General features: G+C 39.0%; 1 protein-coding gene across 1 annotated transcript; it reads right to left on the reverse strand.

Moving 5' to 3' along the window:
* Positions 1 to 5,647: 5,647 nt before the first annotated feature.
* LOC114542488 (fibrillin-2-like) lies at positions 5,648 to 21,439 on the reverse strand. The gene is made up of 7 exons (XM_028562023.1): positions 21,386 to 21,439; positions 21,259 to 21,268; positions 17,240 to 17,356; positions 12,986 to 13,108; positions 12,013 to 12,135; positions 9,628 to 9,750; positions 5,648 to 6,218 (listed from the first exon to the last, which is right to left on the reverse strand). Exons 1-7 carry the CDS (start codon positions 21,437 to 21,439, stop codon positions 5,827 to 5,829), a joined length of 942 nt encoding a protein of 313 aa, XP_028417824.1. The 3' UTR covers positions 5,648 to 5,826.
* Positions 21,440 to 23,198: the final 1,759 nt, after the last annotated feature.

Below are 23,198 nucleotides of genomic sequence, written 5' to 3' on the forward strand. Positions count from 1 at the left end.
ATACTCGCTAACGCAGATACTGTTGATCTTCCTTTTGTGAATGCATGTTGATTATCTTTGATGTTAAGGTCATTTTTATTCAGTTTAAGTTGTATGGTTTCCAAGATTTTTGCCATTTGCGGTAATACAGAGATTTGCCGGAAATCATTGTCAATATCATTCGGGGGTATACTTTGGGCACAGGGGTGACCAATGCGTGCTTGTAGAGAGTCGGGTATTTAGACTGGGAAATGCTAGAGCAGATGATATTATTAATAATAGGGGCAAGCTCTTCACTGTAACGTCTCAGTAGCCATGCAGGAATGTCGTCCGAACCGCTTGCTTTCTTAGGGTTTAAGTGTTTAAGAATTGCCTTAATTTGTCCAATCGAAGGTAACAGCGGCTTGGTATCCTTGAGTAAATGTTCAATTTCCTCTAGTTTTGGTTTTTCATTAGGAGTGGTGCTCTGCCAAGGCTTGGTGAAACTTTGTTGTAAGCGTTCAGCTAGGTCATCTGTGGGGGCTGCTGAAGATTGGAAGTTACAATCATTAGCAGCCACAAGTTCATATATAATTTTATACCACTTTGCCGGGTTTGTTTTACGTGTATCTTCCGCTTTCGATTGATAATACGTTTTCTTAGCACTAGATATAAGTGAAGAAACTAATTGGTATCTTGATCTGTTCCCTGACGTAAACGCTTTTTGTCTGGCCTTTATTTCTTGCTTTATACGCGGGGTCATCCAAGGTTTATCTGAAGGATTAAAACGTACAGTACGTTTGGGCAGCGTTTTATCAAGAATACGCGTGATCATACTTGTGAATGCCGAAACTTTATCGTCAAACTTTATCGTTTTTAGTTTTTAGTTTGTATACATTTAAACAGTGTATACAGTAGTCACGGTAATTACCGTATTTCGAATTGTATTCATATCATACTGTGCCTTACATATAAAACAATTGAGGTTCCGATATTGTGTAACGAAGGCCTGAATTATATAATGATCGACCCGTGCTCTCAGCTAAGCTATTTCAGTTAACAATTGCATGTTTGTTCATACCTGCACTTCATTCCTTGTCGGCGACAACACAGCAGCATTCAAACTGTATCGAAGTCCATTTTTGTATTTTGTGAATGAATTTTTAGTGACTGGCGTCTGGCAAAGAAATTTGCTTGTTGCTTAGTGTTCGTTTACACGAACAACAATTCTTCACATCTGTGACAATGACAATGTGTAATTAGTTATGCTTGCCGGTTTTGCATGATATCTTGCGAGGTCTAATCACTCTGATGTGATCAAAAAGTAATTCCAATAATTACAGAAACGTTCGATATTTTAAAAGTTAAACAATTGTGTTTGTGTTTGTTTTGCACTGTAAAGTGTTTTAAAATTGACACTTGAGTTGAGGCAACATAGAACGCCAAAGTTTGAGGCATCAAGTACGGTTTTTACTGATCACAGGCTCAGTCTATCACAGAAACTATAGTATTGAGAGACACAGTTGTTTTTGGTCTTTGTTTTATATATATTTATCGTAGGCTTAAGACAGAGTAGGGAGATTACAGTATCTCGATTTTTATTCACATCACATAACATGTGAACAATTGAGGTTTTGATGCTGTCAAAACATGATTTAGAGCCGTACGCCTACGCTGCACTTGTTTGTGAAACGACCACCTCAAAAACAAAAACAAACATTAGCAATTTTATTCTTGAGATAACATTTTCCTTATAACATTAACAATAACTTTACCGGCGAACTATCGTCACATTCCAAAGCAATTTTAACTTAGGCAACTTAATCTGCCGAAATTCGAAAGATTAAGTTTTAGTCATGGCTACACGTGAAATTCAGCGTCAACGAAATGCGAAGAGAATGCTCGTATATTTCGAAAGTGACCAAACTACATCAATTCTTGATACGATAAAGTTTCGTCTGTAAATATCACGTTCTCAAACTTATCCAGCTCATGCACTCAAGGCCTTCAAACAGAAAACCAACCGTTTCATTTTGTTTGGCTCTCGGACAAACTGGCAATATCTGGCGTTTTCTTTTTTCCAATCCAGCTTCCGCCTTGCTGGTCTAATTGTTGCGGTCGATACATCAATTCCACAATCTACGGAAATCTTTTCTTTTAACTCACGGGATGTTAACTCGTCATTTTTTTTCATTTTTACATCTATAAAATTGCCATGCTCCTCGCTTAGTTTCGGCTTTCGACCACTCCGAGCACCGTCCACGAGGCTACCCGTCTTTCGATATCGCAAGAGAAACAGAGAAATAGCCGACGTTGAGGTTTTAATTCCTTCCTCAAGAAGAATTTCTTTTTTTTTTTGTGTGTGTGTATTTCCGGTGGATTTTAAATAAATAACCCTTTTTCTAGCGAAAACTAAGAGCTTCGCAATTTATAAAGCATAGATTAAACCACAGTGTGATTAAACTAAATCGGGAATATCCGGGTATAGACGACAAGATCCGGAGTCGATAGCCGATGAATATCGAATGCATGCTGGAACGCGTTCCGGACGCGTTCGAGGACGCGTTCGGAACGCGTCCTCGAACGCGTCCTCGAACGCGTCCGGAACGCGTTCTGAACGCGTTCGGAACGCGTTTTTGATTAGGTTATTTCTGAGCATTACTGTACATGTCCTTTGCTGCATCGATCAGTCTTCTATCTTCTGTTCAATTTCAACATTCTTTCTTCAACCGTATTATTGCTGTTCTGAACAACTGAAGTTATCCCACCTGCGCTTAAGCTGTGCAAACCATAATTCTTTGCGTCGTAACCAAGTGATGGCATGGATTCTTTAAAAATTTCTCTACGTACACCTTGAATAAGATAGTTCTCCTTTCCTTAAAACGTACGTTCTTGATTTATCTTTCGAAACGTCACAGGAAAAAAAAATTGGAACTAAGCTAGCTGACGGTATATCTCCGCCGCCTCCATATATCTTACAAACATTTCCACTGGGCAATAATTACTGCTAGATTTAGCTATATAGAAAAACTGCCCTTCCCGATATACATCAGTCTTGCTCTTGAGTATTTTTATATGATCCACATGAAATGCAATGTGGTTTGCTTGAATATTTCTTAACTCGTCATAAAGAAAGAGTCCTGCGAATCCCAACGCACATAGTGCCGCTACCCTTAGATCTTTCAAGTTGTTTTGGCTTCTTCCAAACTCGTCTATGATGTCGATATATTTTATTGCCTTTGATGATAAGGGCTTTTCCTTCTGTAGTGGACGACTTACTTGCCTTTTCGAAGCTGTTACAACATTTTTGCAAAAGTCGCCGTCCAAAGGGTTATTCTTACTGTCTAGATAAAATCCGTGAAGCCATTTTAGGGCGCCACTAGCAACAGTAAATAAGGAACCCGAATTTACCGACTGTGCTTTGTCATGTATGAATGGCGCTAAAACTGGGGCATGAAATGGTGGTGATAATGGGATTGCTCTTGCCGTATACACCATGCGAAAACTGCTTTATAATGTTTACATAGATTTTTGTTGTAGATTCTGCTGTGGATCCCAACAAAACCTTAATAAATTCACACAAGTTTCTTCTTACTATATCTGGAGCCTCTTTCTATATTACATGCACTGCTACGTGCATGCAGTGGCGTAGGCGCGTAGCCAGCCTAACGATTTTGTCCCGCTATTTAAATTTCATGTTATTATAATTACTCATGTCTATAGAAATTTATTGTTTTCACAGTCAATGAACACCAAAATATTAGCATAGCGGGAAAATTGGTCAGGCTGGCTACGCTACCGGCTACGTATTACCTGCAACAGATATTTAACAATTAGACAACGAGGCGGAGTTGTCTATGAGCGAATAGTCAACGAGGCGAAGCCGAGTTGACTATTTGCTCATAGACAACGAGGCCGAGTTGTCTAATTGTTTTAGTATAAACTATAACATTAATTTACAACTAGGAAACACAATTTCTTCAATTTGTGTACAAAATTCTTGTTGGCTTGCAAACCATTCTGAAATTTATTTCGTATATTAAAGGGAAGAAAATATTTTAATTGTTGTTCGCGTAAAATGTTTTAAAATTCAGTTTAAATATAAAAATTCAATTGAGTATACGTTATTTTTATGTATTTTCTTACCCCTAAATTGCAATTCCGTATTTTGTTGCTTTTTTGTTTTTTCTGGTACGGAATTGTCCAACAAGTCGTCCAAAAAATCTTCAGATACTTCGGCGAAACGCGAATTTTCCGCCATTGTTTTGAATTTTGCTACTAATAGGCTATCACTAATAGCCTACTAGTAGCGTAGCCAATCAGAACGCAGGAAAAGTGATAGCCTATTAGTAAGTTTATACTAAATATCGTTAGCACCAGTTAGACTCGTGAAAAACACACTTCTAGAACGGCGTTGCTTCGTGGGTACTGACAACACTACTCAAATTTGCACTCAGAAATATTCTATTTCATGTAATGGCTGGTGCCAAGCATTCAATAAATAAATACATACCTTGTCTCTGGCCTGTACCGTAAACAATAAGCAATATGCACACTTTTTTGTTTGGCCCGTACCAAAATAACGTAATCTGTATTCGCTATACCTTACTTGCAAAATCCATTCTACCGTGCTTAAATGCCGTTCTGCCGGGCATGGCAGAAAACACGAATAACCTAGCCGGATACCCGGATAACCAGATAGCCAGTTAATCGGATAAATATAAATATCAATATTCGATATCTATTCTGAACGGTATATTAGCTTGTCCTTAAGTCTTACGCGCTATAGAATATTATCTCCATATTCATTTAAAAGTCTGCGTGAACTTTAATAATATTCGAATTCGTTGGGTTAAAAAAAAATTGCGAATAAAAAGAACATCTTGAGAAACAAAATATAAATCAAACAAGACACAGGTTGAGACTATTAATTTTCGACTTTATTTCAAGTGATCTTAAGACAGAATGGAATACAATACTTTAAAACGCAAATATATACAACACAGAGAAAAAGCGCAAATAGAAAATTGTAGAAAAGATGTAATAGAAAGGTTTGTTATGTTTGATTAGGAATGCTTCAAGAAAGGAGAGAATATGACTTTGAATATTTCACCTCGATTATCTATACCGGTCGTCTTGTGCGCTTATTTGTTTGATACTTTCGTCATGTTACGAGCACACAGACTTCGGCGTGCGACTAGACTGCAGATGAAAGTTCATTTATATTACTTTTCGTCCTTTTTACTTTTTGTCGAGTTTGAGGTCGAGCACAGTCCGCCTACCTTTGACTACAATAAGATTCAGGATTTGTTAAATGCAGTGAAGACTTCTACATGCACTGAAAGACATCTAAATTCAAAAATGCAAATATAGATATTCTAGTTATAGAAATTGTAGTCCCTGTTGTTCTTAATTAATCTAATTTACCGTTCAGACTAAAAATGTTCTCTATAATCTTTATTTCGATATCGAATATTGATATTTATCAATGATCAGTTTCTAGAGGTACCGTTATCCGGCTATCTGGTTACCGTGGTTACCCATTATATCCGTTATCCGGATTTGGGTTAACCGACTGTGAAAACAATAGATTTCTAAAGCTTGAATTATTATATTAACTCGAAATTAACATAGCGGGACAAAATCGTCTGGCTAGCTACGCTACTGGTTCGATTTGAAGATAACTTATATTTAAATCATTAATGCTCTCAGATGTCGTTCATATTGATTTTCGATTAAAGAGTGAAACTCGGCAAACGATTGACTACTTGAAAAAAATTAAAACGATTCTTTTCAGATTAAATATTTAAATGTAAAGTCCGTCGCCGTATTTTCTTCTTATTTTCAATTGCAGCTGTTGTCGAATATTCACAGTTGCCGCTGACAGAAGTAATGACGACTGATCGAACATGGCAAATCATTCCATTTCCCTGTTGCTCCGTTGAACATTTCCACGCAGTTTTCATTCCCGCCAGCGTTGTTAGGCTCCCCTGGGTTCCAGTTTCCATAGGAGATCTCCTCATCTCTCACTGTGTAAAAGATGCTTCCGGATTTTCGGTACATACCAATCCACGCTGCGTTGACGTTATGTTGTTTCATAGCCTGATTTAGATAATTATTCATATTCGTGTTGGTTGGAACTGCCAAATGACCCCCACGCTGAAGACAGTCGTCTTTCGCATTATTCCATGATGTCGCAACGCCATTGCTGATATAAAAGCAGAGTCCATCGAATTTCTCCCACCCAAGAGGGCATTCAGCTGAAAATATTGTTTAAGATTTATTGTCTTTAGAATATCTGCGTCCGACAAATACAACGAATGTGTAAACATTAATTCGTACTACAAGAGAGGGTAACATGATAGTTAGAAAATTTTGTGGGTTAAAGAGTTTGAAGGGGTGTAAGAAAAGAAGTATGGATATATTTTTTCCGAATTGCAAGCAATGTAGTCATAAGCAACTCGCAACGGCCGTATATTTTTTGGAAAAAATTGCAAAAATACGACAAGATCTAGATTCTTACCTTATTCGGAGTTTAATTTTCTCATCTATAGCTAGTGTTATGTTAAATTATTTTAATTATTAATAGGGAGCCTTTGAAAAAGCGGATCATTGGATCTGAGCTTCAAAAATAGATTTCTTTTATATTTCTACCGTCGATACTCTTATCTATACTGACTAAGAAACCTGAGTTAGAATCATCGCGAAGTGTTTTTACAGCCACTATGCGAACTTTTCTCAACCGTCCAAAATTGGCCAAAATATGCTAATTTTTGAGGTTACCAATGCATGGAATGGCACCATTTTTTCTCTTTTTTTTGTACCATCGGAACTAATTATGTGGGTTGAAGCTGGGGTTTAGTGTATCTTCAACTGAAAATCAGCAATATGTAATTTTAAAGCCAAAGTAATGAAGGCCATTGAACGCTTGACGTGAAATTAAAAAATTATAGATCCTGGAATATTGCAAAATTCTCAATTGTGGCACCTAACTTTGCTTCTAAAATACCTTTTAAACTGGAAATAAGATGGCATTTGACAGGTTTATGCAAATTTGCGGCACATCGCGTTTCTAAGAAATGAGGGCCGCGTGTGATACAAAGAATGCCATTAATGCATGCATGCTCAGTTTTTAGGTCATTAATTTCGTTATCATTGGTTAAAATATTATATTGAGTTGAAAATTTTTTTAAATGTTCCATGTTTGAATATAAATGATGTGTGATATAAAACCGTTTTTAGCATTATTCTGATATACCCATTTTGCTATGATCGAGTTTACTTTGCATTAATCTCAAGCATTTTTAATTAGTAGTATTTAAAAACTATTTTAATAAAATAATCTTGATGTCAGTCAACCAGAATACGTAATTTTGTTTGGGATATAAATCAGACAATAAAAAATATTTTGCATGATTTAGGAATAGTATTATTATATAAATTTTGGAAATTACAATTATTAATATATATTTTGATCATGTACATGCATATAGTTTTTCACCAAAACATGATTATGTTGCAAGAGCACCTTTTAAAAAGGTGTAATAAGAGAAGTAGAGCAGTATCTAAAAAGGCCATTAAAAATATGGCTACACGGTGTTTCACGCGTGTCACAAGGCAATCATATCAACTGGCAAAAAGCCATTTATAAATCAATCACATAATCATTATAAACGTTTCAACTTTAATATCTTCATCAAGTAAACTAAATATAACAAGACGCCTGTTCTGGCGTTAACTTCGGCGCACGTGCCAGTCTTCAATATAGAGCTTTTGAACATAAACAATACAGTTCATATTCGCATTTAGATGCCTTGCGAACCTAAATGTTCGATTGCGAAATTCAGAAGCACATCGTACTTTAAAAAGTATAAAAGATCAATTGTTCAAAAATGTAAATAACCACATGATATATTCGCTTTGTCTTACACTTTGCCTTTGAGATTCGGGCTTATATAGTTATATTAACAATCCTGTGCAAACTACGACGTGTCAACGCGCCCATACACGACCACATCATCTTGTTAAGCGGCGAAATAGCAGCGATATTATCAAAATAGGACCAGAATGTACATGTATTAAATATATTCTTACCCCAATTCAATCTAAACTTAGTCGAAAAGCATGAAAAGAACGGTTTATTTGTTGCTCTTGAAGGAATTGCCGTATCATGCGAGCGAAATCGAATCACGCATCGAAAAATTTACCAAAGCTGTGCACCACAACTCTTGGGAGACAAGACTGGAACGTAGATAAATACGGTCACATACACATTTAAATTAACTAATATATTTCGCGCCATTACAGACTTGCGACTACGAAAAATATAAAAAACAAAAAAAAACTAAAACAAAACAAAACCGAGGCGAATTTTCAACTCCGTCGCTCACGCCGGAGTAACAAGCTTCTACTTATAGATCTACCAAAATTTTCCGAAATAGTTATTCATCATTTTCAATGGTTCAAAAATAGATCAAACCCTACATGGTTCATTGAGAAGGAAACTAAGAGAGTTTGATGAATATATCATAGAACATAGAACAATGAAAGGCAATTAAGGAACGAAGATGTAAGACTGGAGGGCCTTTAAAAATAACTTTTCATCCTTTGCTAAAGCACTTCGGTCTGGTGATTAAGAAATACTTGCACATATTGTATTTAGATGCAGAAGCTCGTAAAGTATTTACCCTGAACTTTAGTTTTGCGGCATTAGAACTGGCCGCAACTTAAGAAGCTATTTGATTAAAGCTAAGGTAGAGGCTACCATGCACCATTAATAAGGGAACAGGGATGTAAGAAACCTAAATGATTGACATGTCATAACATGAAGGAGACCGAAACAATTATGTAGTGAACCATAACTTTAACTGGACTCTTAGGCCTGGTTTTCACCACTCCCAGATAGTTGCCGATGCTCAGCGATGTACTTGGGACAGTCGGCAAGTATCGCAGGAAGGCGGTTTTCATCAACGTAATCTGTCGGTTCTTCGTGTATATAGCAAACAATATGTTGCTCAGACAACGGATAAATTCCGTTTGAGATGGAATAATTATATAAAGCATGTAAAAAGAAAGTGATTTGCAACCGGGAACACTCATAAGCGTTTTTCATTGTCATTTTCTGACAAAAGAGCGTAATGGTTAATTAATGTTGTGAGATAGTTATCATTAAACTAATCTGGCAGAACCTACAAAGTATTGGATTAATATATTATTTAAGACCATAAATATTGGATTATTATACTCAAGACAATGGACCCCTTGGGTTGAATATTGAAATGGATCTATAACTATTTATGCTAATTTTAATCTTGGTAGATTCACAAAAAGTAGAAGCTTGTTTATTTAGATTACTTGATGATTCAAGTTGAAAAGTTTATTATCATTTTGTGATTTTCTCGTTGTCAAATTGTCTATACACATTTAATAAACAAATTACTTCATTGTTGGCTCGTTTGTACGATTTTTATTAAAACTCGTTGTGAAGGATCGCAAACTCACTCGTTCGCCACGCTCACGCGTTCGTTTTCCGATTCACAACTCGTGCATAAATATCGTACGCACTCGCCAACCATGAAGTAATCATGAAAAATAGTCAACCATGAAAAATATCAGTATATTGCCATGTTTTGTTTTTTATTTCACAACTGAAAACAATTTTATAGCCACCTTCGCATTTCCGTCCTTCTCCTGTGTAACCACGTTGACACTGGCAGTTGAATGAACCTGGAGTGTTGGTGCATTTTGCATTTTTGTCACATTTGTGCGTTCCTTTTTCACATTCGTCGACATCTAGAGTAATAATAAGGTATATTAAAGTTAAGAACGTTATTAGCATCATAAATTTACTGGAAATTGCTTCGTCGAGGATAATAGATATTTTATTATTTGTAATGCAGTGCAATCAAGGCAAGCAACTAGCGTTAAAATATATTCATATTATTCTGTTCTGGAAGACGGGCTTTTTTTTAAAAAAGCGTAAACACACATATATATAGCTGCATAGCTTAATTTGATGGGGGTGCATTTTATTCATTTTTTCGTCTTATTCATGCCCGAACGATTTCTTTTGTACGCTATTGTCCCAATGATATGAAAATATGGACAAATACAATAACAGCCCCCAAATTAAGTGCTCTAACTACGGTGATATAGATATACAAAAAGGGGAAGTAATAGAGGTTTTTCATGGCGGCCATCTTTGTGTACAACTTCAAAGTTCTCCTCTTTATATGCATGTTCCTTGTCTGTATTTGTAGCTGATCATGAAGACAGCCACCATGAAAAACCTCTACTGGATTGGTTAAAAACCGGCATCAGGCGGATGTAGACCGTATGGAACGTGGCTCGAGCCACGGTCAGATTTTCCCATCCAGAATTTTCCCCATCTGCAATCTAATATTCACAGATTATTTAGAAGTACATATTATTTCTTTGAATCACAAATAATTTGGGTAGTATCTTTCATATTATACCAATTCCTGCTGAATTCAGTAGGAACAAATTTCCAATTATTATTCCTTGTTTTATATTATGATTGTTCAGTTAACACTGAACTATAAAATTCGCCGAAAGCTTGCCGAATTGTGCCGAGTATGTTCGGAAGCTAGTCGTGCATTCGATGCGGCGATCACAGCAACTAGTTGTCATGATCAGCATGCAGGTTATTGCGCAATTGTTACTAAATATAGTAACGTTCGGACACGGTGCAGTGTAGCAAACCAATCACAAGGGAAGCTTTTGTCACGTGAGCCACGGTGCGACACGGTGGCCTGTTTTTGATTGCGCAATAAGCGTGATAAACAATAAAGTTCGACACTTCTCGACTTCGAACTCGGATATAGTTTATACATAACACGTTAAATTGGTCTGTTCGCTGCATCCTGGCTGATTCAGGCTGAATCGAATCCATTAATACATGAATCCGTCGAAATTTCTCAAAAGCAAATCTAAGCGAGCATATTTCAGGGGAAATATCGCTCTTCAGGCTACAACACGATGGAATTATTACTATAAAGAAAGGCTTAGCTCGCTCGCTCGCTCGCGTTATACAATCGCAACGACAATTTTTAAACTACTATTTCTCAAGAGACTAATACTGAAAATTACTGAAAATATTTACTTAAACTCTTAGGTTTTAAATTGAACAATAGTGAGGCGCTCTTCTCTATATGGAAAAACGGCCAGACCGGTTCTGTTGTATTTCGGTACAGACAGATTACAGTATTTTTCATCTGCCTAGCACGGAAAATGCAGTTTCACCGTTATATTCTTAACATAATACTCTATTTCAATTTAAAATATGACCAGTCTGACCTTTTTAGCCGCTTAATGGAAGCGCCCGGCCCCATGATACAAATTTGCATTTACGCTGTGGTCTGTGAATAATTTGTGTATGCAAATTTCACGTTAAGTTGAGTGTGAATGAAATATCGGTAAATACCTTATCAAAATTTTGAAAATGGTTTTGTGGTTTTATGAAAGTACAGGGAATTTCAATATTCGCCTTTAAACGTTCGCTGAAGATTATTGTAGAACCAAAGCTCAGAAAATGTTTGTTTCGGAGGGTCCATAGTCTCCCCCCCCGGAAAATTTTAGTCCTATATGACACGGTCAGATTTTCGGCTGGATCCGCGCCTGAAAACCTGCATATCAGACCCGAAAAAATAAATATATAAATTCTGTTTATTGCTGTAAAAATGACGTAAAATGTGTGGATAAGTTACCCTGTGGATAAGTTGAAAATAAAGGTCAAATTTATCTTTTTATTGGACAAATGAGCTGAAATATTTCGATGTAAATAGTTTGATTGTCGATGGAAGTACATATATTAAATGCGTATATCCAGTTTCTGTCATTTACAAGGTCTATGAGAATATTTTAAAACTTTGGCTTATCCAGCATTTAACTTTTTTCGGACAACCGCCCCGGATCTAACCTGTGCAATTTATTCCATTTCCTTCATATCCAGTTCGACATTCACAAATATAAAAATATCAGTATATTGCCATGTTTTGTTTTTTATTTCACAACTGAAAACAATTTTATAGCTACCTTCGCATTTCCGTCCTTCACCTGTGTAACCATGTTGACACTGGCAGCTGAATGAACCTGGAGTGTTGGTGCAATTTGCATTGTTGTCACATTTGTGCGTTCCTTTTTCACATTCGTCGACATCTAGAATAATAATAAAGGTATATTCAAGTTAAGAACATTATTAGCATTATAAATAACTGGAAACTGCTTCGTCGAGGATAATAGATATTTTATTATTTGTAATGCAGTGCAATTAATCAAGGCAGCAACTAGCATTAAAATATATTCATATTATTCTGTTCTGCAAGACGGGCTTTTTTTTAAAAGGCGTATACACACATATATATAGCTGCATAGCTTAATTTGATGGGGGTGCATTTTATTCATTTTTTTCGTAAGCGCTCTAACTACGGTGATATAGATATACAAAAAGGGGAAGTAATACAAATTTTTTATGGCGGCCATCTTTGTGTACAACTTCAAAGTTCTCCCTTTTATATGCATGTTCCTTGTCGGTATTTGTAGTTGATCATGAAGACAGTCACCATGAAAAACCTCTACTGGATTGGTTAAAAGTCTGCATATCAGACCCGAAAAAATAAATATATAAATTCTGTTTATTGCTGTAAAAATGACGTAAAATGTGTGGATATAAGTTACCCTGTGGACAAGCTCAAAATAAAGGTCAATTTATCTTTTTATTGGACAAATAAGCTGAAATACTTCGATGTAAATAGTTTAATTTTCAACAGAAGTACATACTAAATGCGTATATCCAATTTCAGTCATTCACAAGGTCTATGAGAGTGTTTTTAAACTTTGGCTTATCCAGCATTTAATCTAAACGCCTTTCGGACAACCGCCCCTGATCTAACCTGTGCAATTTGTTCCATTTCTTTCATATACAGTTCGAGATTCACAAATATAAAAATATCAGTATATTGCTATGTTTTGTTTTTTATTTCACAAAAGAAAACAATTTCATAGCTACCTTCGCATTTCCGTCCTTCTCCTGTGTAACCATGTTGACACTGGCAGCTGAATGAACCTGGAGTGTTGGTGCATTTTGCATTGTTGTCACATTTGTGCGTTTTTTTTTCACATTCGTCGACATCTAGAATAATAATAAATGTGTATTCAAGTTAAGAACATTATTAGCATTATAAATTACTGGAAACTGCTTGGTCGAGGATAGTAGCTATTTCACTTTTTAATGCAGTACAATCCAGGCAGGAACTAGCGTTTGAATATATTCATATTATTCTGTTGAGACGGACTTTTTTTTAAAAAACGTATATATATTATATTATATATTATATATATATATATATTATATATAATTTTTATTTGAGATTTTGTGCAATGGATGGTTTGGGGGAAAGGATTCATCTATGGCTTTAAGGAACTTGTGGCCAATATCGGTTTTGACGTTTGAGCTGTAAGGTGGGTTGTACCAAGTGACGTTTCTGGTTCTTTGTCGGGTTCGTTGAGTAGGTTGGGGATTGTAGTGTAAGTTATAGTTGTATCCACTCTTCTTTAACGCTTCTTGGTATGGGCGCTTGCTTGAATCGAATGATTCCTTGTCTGATGAAATTTTTGAAAGGCGTTCATTGATCGTTTCGGGGATTCTACGCATAATGGAGGGAGGGTGGTTGCTCTTGACGTTGACGTACTGGGGCATGTTGCCTGGCTTTGTATACGGTTTGAATGTTCCGGTCATTAGATTGAATGTAATGTCTAGAAAGTTTACGCATTTCTTGTTAGCCTCGATAGTTAGTTTGAGTTTATTGTCGCTGAACACTTTACAGATTTCTTTCTTTATTTTTTCTATCTCGAGGGACGTTGAACGCGCTCAGGCCATCATCTCGGTACAAACCAATAGCATTTCTATACGTGGCAGGAAGTTGTGATAGCAAGTAGGCTCCCACCAGTTCGCATGTTTCCGCACCGTCAAAACTGCCCATTGTCACATCAAAATTCGAGCTACTGTCCTTCTTGCACCAAGCTTGGTTTTCACTAAAGAGCAAGGAGTTCTTGGCTTGAATTATGATGTGACTTTCTTCTTCTGTTATCTCATCATATTGGGACGCGAATGCGATAGCCTTGTTTAAAAGCTCGTCTGTTTTCGATGGATAAAAATCAACGACGTCAAAGCTGATAAACGAGTGTGCGGGTTTGTTATCAATGTTCTTGAACCATTGAATGACAGAGATACTGTTTTTCCATTGCATCACACCGGTGGAAGATATAATTTTATTGTTGATTCGCTCGAGGATTTTTTTACTAATAATGCCGATCTCGGATTTGGCGGGATTGATGACATTACCAGAAATTTGCGACATGATAATTTGCATATATACTAATTTGCATTTAACTTTCAGCATAATGGCCTTCAACTTTTACTATTAAATACATATAGTAAATACACAAAATCTAAAAATGCCGTTGACCTAGATCTTGCCCACTGTTTGCCGACCTCTGGAACAATAAAACAACCGTTTCCCAACGTTTTAATGATCGAATTACTTACCTTAGGTATTTCTACGTTCGGCCAAATGATTGTGAACAAATGGGTATATAGCCTTCGTATTATTCAAGTTACAGATAAGACTGATAATATTTTTTAAAGTGATTGCAGTAAAAATCCGAGCCGTACAAGAACGTTTATGCACAAATACGAAAGACAATATCTTCAACAATTTTTTTGGTACATTATACGTCAATTTATCAACTATCTGAATCGAAATATTCGAATCAATGTGAGCGATTTTAAAAGTTCGTGGACAGAACACGGACAAAACTTTGAGCGATATATCTTTAAATTTGGCAGAATGCAGAAATGCCCAAGCTAAAAAATTCTGTCACCAAAACGTTTCTAAACAGCTGCTCTACCGATCTAGAGGTCGGTAAACAGTGGGCAAGGTCTAGGGGAACGGCATTTTTAACTTTTTGTATAATAACCTAATGTATTTTATAGTAAAAGTTGAAGGCCATTATGCTGAAAGTTAAATGCAAATTAGTATACATGCAAATTATCATGTCGCAAATTTCTGGTAATGGGCGCGTTGTCGGATTGTTGTTGAAGTTTGGCTTGTGGTCTTTTAACGTAATGAAACATTCTTTCTCGGCCATTGCATCGATTCTACTATCTAACTTTAGGTTTTTCGCGATTCTCCGTTCTTCTTTGGCTACTTCGGCTGTGCTGTTTGCTGCCGCTTTCTTGTAGGTTTTTGTAATGCTGTTGTGCATGGAGAAGTTGTTTGTATGGCTCGGGTTTCACGCGGTAGAAGTTGGTAGTCTTGTCGGCGGGTATGAACAGTTCGTTGTCTTTCTTTATTTTCTTAATGTCTTGGTTCAGTTTATTTTGGAATGCAGATGTTGACGGTTGGAATTCAATGTTCTGAACTAGCGTTAGCATTCTTTCCTCGAAATCATGAAGTTCGGCGATTGGTGGTGGTGATGTTGTTGTTTTGAAGCCATATGTTTCTCTCTTGATTGAAGTGTCAGTTTTGTGGAGAAAGTGGTGCGCTTTCCATCTCAAACGTTGAAGGAAGGATTGCATTTTTTCAATTAGGCATCTTCTGTACATGTTCGACTGTGCTGTTGGGATATTCTTCGTGGAGTAGCCAAGGTTTGTGGGTTCCATTTCGATATGTATTAGAGTGCTCGACAGTGAAGGAGCGTGATATACAGGTGTAGTGATAGAAACTATCGTGAAGGAAACTAGCGCATACAAAATCGTCTGGGTAGAGTGCTCAATGCTAATGCAGAGCGGCATAACACAAGATGAGAAAACGCAGGTTACTTCATCGAAATTTTATTTACTACAGGACTGTTTCGTATGACAAGCTTATAGCTTGCCACACTCGTCAGGTAAATAATATAATATTACAACAGCACGAAGCTCTCTTAACAAACGCAACGAACTCGTATCCGCCTGCCGACATCGAAAGAAATTTCTTCTTAGTAACACCCATGTAACATGATCTAATTAATTAATTATGCATCTCCTGTATATAGTCCGTCGTGCTGTTGTAATATTATATTATTTACCTGACGAGTGTGGCAAGCTATAAGCTTGTCATACGAAACAGTCCTGTAGTAAATAAAATTTCGATGAAGTAACCTGCGTTTTCTCATCTTGTGTTATGCCGCTCTGCATTAGCATTGAGCACTCTACCCAGACGATTTTGTATGCGCTAGTTTCTATCTTCACGATTGTTTCTATCACTACACCTGTATATATAAATATATATATATATATATATATATATATATATATATATATATATATATATATATATATATATATATATATACACCCGTTTGCAAAAACGTTGGCCACAGATAGATAGATAGATAGATAGATAGATAGATAGATAGATAGATAGATAGATAGATAGATAGATAGAGAGATAGATAGATAGATAGATAGATAGATACCTGAAATCTAATTAGAATTGCATATGTTGTGTAATATGATTGAAATCCCAAGCAAATGTAATCATATGCAATTCTAATTAGACTTCGAGTAATTATCTATCTATCTATCTGCGGCCAACGTTTTTGCAAATGAATGTATATGGGTGTATATATATATATATATATATATATATATATATATATATATATATATATATATATATATATATATATATATATATACACATAGCTACATAGCTTAATTGGAGGGGGGTGCATGTTATTCATTTTTTTGTCTTATTCATGCCCGAATGATTTCTTTTGTACGCTATTGTGCCTATTATATGTAAATATGCATGAATAAAAAACACATCCCCCCCCGCAACAAATGAAGCGGTCCAAGTACGGTGCTGTAGATATACAAAGAGGGGAAGCAATACAGGTTTTTCATGGAATATTTCAGGTCAACTTCAAAGTTTTCCATTTATTAATGTATGCATGCATGTTCACCGTCGGAACTTTGAAGTTGACCACAAAGATGGCCGCCGTGAAAAGCCTCTTTTTGATTGGTTAAAAACCTGGATTTCAGACACGAAAAAATAAATAAATAAATTATGTTTATTCCAGTAAAAATGTCATCTTTTTATTGGACAAATAAGCTGAAATATTTCAATGTACATTGAAGGTATACATTTTCATGTTCATTGTCATTTGAAGTATACATTAAATGCACATATGCAGTTTCATTCATTCACAAGATCTATGAGAGTATATTTAAACTTTGCCTTATCCAGCCTCTCTGACAATCGCACCCGGATCTAACCTGTGCAATTAATTCCATTTCCTTCATATCCAGTTCGACATTCACAAATGTATGAACCATTCGTGTTTGTGCAGTTTGCATTGTAACCACATGGACTATCTGCACATTCATTGATATCTGCAAAGTTGCACGATAGTTTTTTTTACTTGCACGGCTTCCTGTATTAAAACTTTTTAGTTTTCAACTGTCTAAATAAAGCAAACTGATTGGCTGAGAAGCATTTCACAGCGGGCCGGAATTTTGCATCAGGCCCGCTGTGAAATGCTTCCAGTCTTCAGTGAAAAATGTAAACAAAACTACAATACCAAAGCAAAATGCGGCTAAAATGTGTAAAAACATTTCTGGAAAAGGCCAAAACACTGTAAAAAATAAAAAACTTACCCGAAAAATTCTTACTTTGGACTTTTACTCTTTTTTCGGCTGTCAATGTGTTGTTTTTTTAATCGAATTTTATGATTTAGTTGCTATGGTAACAATATTTTCCTTTTCATTAGTTGTTTCCCAACTAGGATTTCTTTATAAGGAGTTGTTGACGTACAAAAACTTTAAAATAGCTTCCAGAATTCATATAGTTTTTTAGCTCGCCTGCACTTTAGTGCAAGAGAGCTATTGCTATAGTCTTAGCGTCCCCGTCCCCGTCCCCGTCCCCGTCCCCGTCCCCGTCCCCGTCCCCGTCCCCGTCCCCGTCCCCGTCCCCGTCCCCGTCCCCGTCCCGTCCCCGTCCCCGTCCCCGTCCCGTCCCCGTCCCCGTCCCCGTCCCCGTCCCCGTCCCCGTCCCCGTCCCCGTCCCCGTCCCCGTCCCCGTCCCGTCCCCGTCCCCGTCCCCGTCCCCGTCCCCCCGTCCCGTCCCCGTCCCCGTCCCCGTCCCCGTCCCGTCCCCGTCCCGTCCCCGTCCCCGTCCCCGTCCCGTCCCCGTCCCCGTCCCCGTCCCCGTCCCCGTCCCCGTCCCCGTCCCCGTCCCCGTCCCCGTCCCCGTCCCCGTCCCGTCCCGTCCCCGTCCCCGTCCCCGTCCCGTCCCCGTCCCGTCCCGTCCCCGTCCCCGTCCCCGTCCCCGTCCCCGTCCCCGTCCCCGTCCCCGTCCCCGTCCCCGTCCCCGTCCCGTCCCCGTCCCCGTCCCCGTCCGTCCCCGTCCCCGTCCCGTCCCCGTCCCCGTCCCGTCCCCGTCCCCGTCCCCGTCCCCGTCCCCGTCCCCGTCCCCGTCCCCGTCCCGTCCCGTCCCGTCCCCGTCCCCGTCCCCGTCCCCGTCCCCGTCCCCGTCCCCGTCCCCGTCCCCGTCCCCGTCCCGTCCCCGTCCCCGTCCCCGTCCCCGTCCCCGTCCCGTCCCCGTCCCCGTCCCGTCCCCGTCCCCGTCCCCGTCCCCGTCCCGTCCCCGTCCCCGTCCCCGTCCCGTCCCCGTCCCCGTCCCGTCCCCGTCCCCGTCCCCGTCCCCGTCCCCGTCCCCGTCCCCGTCCCGTCCCCGTCCCGTCCCCGTCCCCGTCCCGTCCCCGTCCCCGTCCCCGTCCCCGTCCCGCCCGTCCCCGTCCCCGTCCCCGTCCCCGTCCCCGTCCCCGTCCCCGTCCCGTCCCCGTCCCCGTCCCCGTCCCCGTCCCCGTCCCCGTCCGTCCCCGTCCCCGTCCCCGTCCCCGTCCCGTCCCGTCCCCGTCCCGTCCCCGTCCCCGTCCCCGTCCCCGTCCCCGTCCGTCCCGTCCCCCCCTCCCCGTCCCCGTCCGTCCCCGTCCCGTCCCCGTCCCCGTCCCCGTCCCCGTCCCCGTCCCCGTCCCCGTCCCCGTCCCCGTCCCCGTCCCGTCCCCGTCCCCGTCCCCGTCCCCGTCCCCGTCCCCGTCCCCGTCCCGTCCCCGTCCCCGTCCCGTCCCGTCCCCGTCCCCGTCCCCGTCCCCGTCCCCGTCCCCGTCCCCGTCCCGTCCCCGTCCCCGTCCCCGTCCCGTCCCCGTCCCCGTCCCCGTCCCCGTCCCCGTCCCGTCCCCGTCCCCGTCCCGTCCCCGTCCCCGTCCCGTCCCCGTCCCCGTCCCCGTCCCCCCGTCCCGTCCCCGTCCCCGTCCCCGTCCCCGTCCCCGTCCCCGTCCCGTCCCCGTCCCCGTCCCCGTCCCCGTCCCCGTCCCGTCCCCGTCCCCGTCCCCGTCCCGTCCCCGTCCCGTCCCCGTCCCCGTCCCCGTCCCGTCCCGTCCCCGTCCCCGTCCCCGTCCCCGTCCCCGTCCCCGTCCCCGTCCCCGTCCCCGTCCCCGTCCGTCCCGTCCCCGTCCCCGTCCCCGTCCCCGTCCCCGCCCCCGTCCCCGCCGGGGGCGGTCAAAATTGGTCAAAATTTGGTCAAAATTATCAAATGATAAGGTGAATGTTAAGCTAATTAGCATAATGATAAGGTCAATGTTAAGATGCTATATTTTTTAAAATTATGGCTTTACATCAAGGAATCATCATAAATATAAGTCATAGATATGCATTGGACTATTCAGTGCCATTTGGTACACATTTATACATAATAAAGAGAGCTTTGCTCAAAATTATCAAATGAAGGCAAATGTTAAGCTTATTAGCATCATGATAAAGTCAATGTTAGAGTTATCCAGAGTTATCACGCTCATTACGATTTTCAAGGCTATTGTGTAGCCCTGTTTTTTTAGTTCAAGTTGTAGCTGAATCATATTTGACGAAACTATTTGTACAACCCTAAGCCAAATGAGAAACTTTCAAATATTTTCACCTGTATGCTTACCATTGTTTGTATTGTACATGTACAATTATAAATTATGAGATTGTGTTGTGACATGCCGTATCAAAATTCAATCGCTTAATATAGAAATCATTCAGGGAGTGAAAATATAATAAAACATAGTCCAACGTTAAAGTTTAAAGAATATTGTCAGATAATTCGCAATTACAAGCTTTAGCACATAAGTATTTATAGTAGAAAGCCGATAGGCTCGGAATGCAAAGGCAAATTAATGGCAACGCATGTGACATATATTTGCATATTATTTATGTAGTACACATGCAAATATATTATTAAAGCACCTATAAGATTTATGTACATACCTTTTCGTTGTTTGATGCATAATCCTTTTTTGTGTAGATATAAAAATCCAATCTTGTTTATTTCATAAAGCTAGGCGCACACACGACGATTTTAGTCGGCCGATTCCTGTCTAGATTGTCTAGATGGATGTTTTCATCAAAATGTGGCGACTGGCAATCTATACTTGGTCAGATTAGACCAAGTAGACTCGCGTACACGCGCGAGGCGCGAGCGCCGCGAGAAGGAAACATGTCTGGGCAAGCGCTGCCTATATGTCTAAACCTGAATGGACCAACTACCGTAAAATCGTTGTGTGTGCGCCCGGCTTAAAGCAGGGACTTTTGCCTGGTCCGTTAACTTACCTGTTGATATCACGTGCGCGGATTGCGACAAACGGAAGAAATATTGGTCACAAATAAAACTAATGTAATTCCGAGGCCAGTTTTGGCCAGTAATTCTGAGGTCACAACTAATATCTGAAGTTTGTGCTTAATATTACCTTCCAACGCGGATTTTAGCCTTGTAATTTGTAATAAAAAGATCGGTAATTTGTGCTTCATACAGATACCTTTCATACAGAGTTTAGCCTTATTCTAGACAAACAGTGCAGGCGAGCGTTAGGTGATTTCAGCACCTCTCTGGTTTTTATAGTTTATTCATTAAATTTGTTGTATTTTTTGTGTTTGATAAAGTCAACAAAGTTAAGGTTATAGAAATAAACACGTAACATATATATGTATTACTATTGTTCAATTTGTCAAAAGGACTCCATAATGCGAATAATGTCATTAAAAACGATATTTTTGCTACGTTATGTGCCTTGTAATCTGCTTGGAGTGTAGAACATAAAAATATTTAGAACCTCATATAATTATGTTGAAAAATTAGATAAAACATGAATCAGAATATTATTTGCATGCTCTAAAAAGGGACTTTCTATTTCCAAATATAGTTTATTCCTATGGAATTACCTGCAAATGCAAACTCTTAATGCGTTTTTTTTTCTTACCTTCTGTGACCTATATGAGAAAGAAAAAGAACATCGTAAATTCACATATTGCTGCAATCTTTGTTGCAGAGCAATGTAAAATGAGTTGTGGTTTATAAACAACTCAGTTGCATAATTTGGCTCTTACCAAAACATCTTCGTAAAAAACCCATGGCCCATTCTTCATTTTTGTTTTGTTCATCTTCACCGAGCTGTTGCTCAACACTGCATGAAAAACCGCGTATTCACAGGTGAATACGTGCGAATATGAGTTCGAATATGGTCCATATTCACACGTATTCACAGATATTCACTGTGAATATCCTCGGAATATTGGGGGTATTCCGATGTGAATACCTGTGAATAAAACACACCGCGTATTCTGACCTAGAATACCTTCGAATACTCTGTGAATATTTTTCAAGACCTAGTATTCACACTTCGGCATAGAAAATGTGATTGTACGCATGAATACGGGATAATCAACGAGTTATATTGTGTAAATATTGCAGGAAATGCGTTTATATACCACGGAATAGGCAAAGGTTGTTTCAGTTCAATGCCGGTGTCAACTGTTATCCAGCATTTCTTCTCATCACGGTCACAAATTGAAATTGCACTTGATTTGTTTAGACAATAAAGACAATAAATGTTACCAAACGCACGATGATTTTTATTTGATTAATTTTTTTTGCTGCCGCAGGGATGTCGAGTATCGTATATCCTCAGTCGATGAGCGCTGAGTAGCCTCGTAAGTCGTAAAAAAGCTGTATAAAAGAGAAATATCCATCAATTTCTTTAATTACCTGTGTAAAAGAAGTTATATATAAAAAAATACTTTTACTTTTTTTGCTTGGATACGTAAACACATGGGTAGAAAGTTGATGATTCTGTATCGTCAAAAGCATCCGTAATATATACAGTTCAGTGTTGGGAAATCGTAGGAAATTTCCTTTGGGAAATTTCCTCTTCGACATGTTAGTGACAATTTTTGCGCCAAGGAATTGCGGCGAAATTGCGAATAAATGGCGAAATTCGGAGGTCGTATAACAATAACAGGTAAGTTATTTAATAATAACAAGAGTTATGTCATACTATAGTCCTGAAACAACACAACACAACAACAATAGTGCGAGGCCAACGCTTTTACGGCTGGGCTCATCACTTTTTTTGTTTTTATTAATATAAATAGATTACGATTGTGTTTATTGTAGCTAATTTGTACACAGCTAACTGTACCTGCTTGTAAATAAATAAATTGTATGATGGTTTTCATCAATCCTACCTCCATCACACACTAATTATAGTAGGTACAAATGTTTGCCATTTCAAAGCCATACTCAATACAAACAAAATTTAAAAGTTTGCCAATACTGAAAAGGGACATTACTTTCTTACCTACCACAAATATTCAGAAAGCTGCTGTAATCATAACTTTAACATAACATAACCCTTAGATAGACGTTTCAAGATGCATTGAAATGAGGTGCATTGGTGCATTTCATGAGGGTTTTTTATATTTTAGGCAAAATTTATATATTATAGATATATATTGTTATATAATTGTCACAGAATAGCTAATGATTGATTGCCAAAAGATTGAAATCTTAACAATCAGCTGCCCAAAGACAGAAATCTTAACAGCTTAGAAATCAAAGCCAGACTGTGTTTTTTAGTTATATATAATACATATTTTTTAACAAAATAATGGCCTATATTTTTCCTTTTAGCATATATGAATTATATTTACACTAATATTTACCACAGAATAGCTATTGAACTGGTTGCCAAAAGATAGGAATCTTAACAACCAGCTGCCCAAAGACAGAAATCTTAACAGCTTAGAAGTTCATGCTAGACTGTGTTTTTAAGTGAAGCCTTTTAACATTGCCCTCATCATAATTTATAACTGAGACTGTTTACTGATTTGTTTGCAATTACTTTTCCGTACATAAATTATA

Source organism: Dendronephthya gigantea, unplaced genomic scaffold (genome assembly GCF_004324835.1).
Source record: "Dendronephthya gigantea isolate DGI-Jeju-01 unplaced genomic scaffold, DenGig_1.0 000356F, whole genome shotgun sequence".
Classification (NCBI taxonomy): Eukaryota; Metazoa; Cnidaria; class Anthozoa; order Malacalcyonacea; family Nephtheidae; genus Dendronephthya; species Dendronephthya gigantea.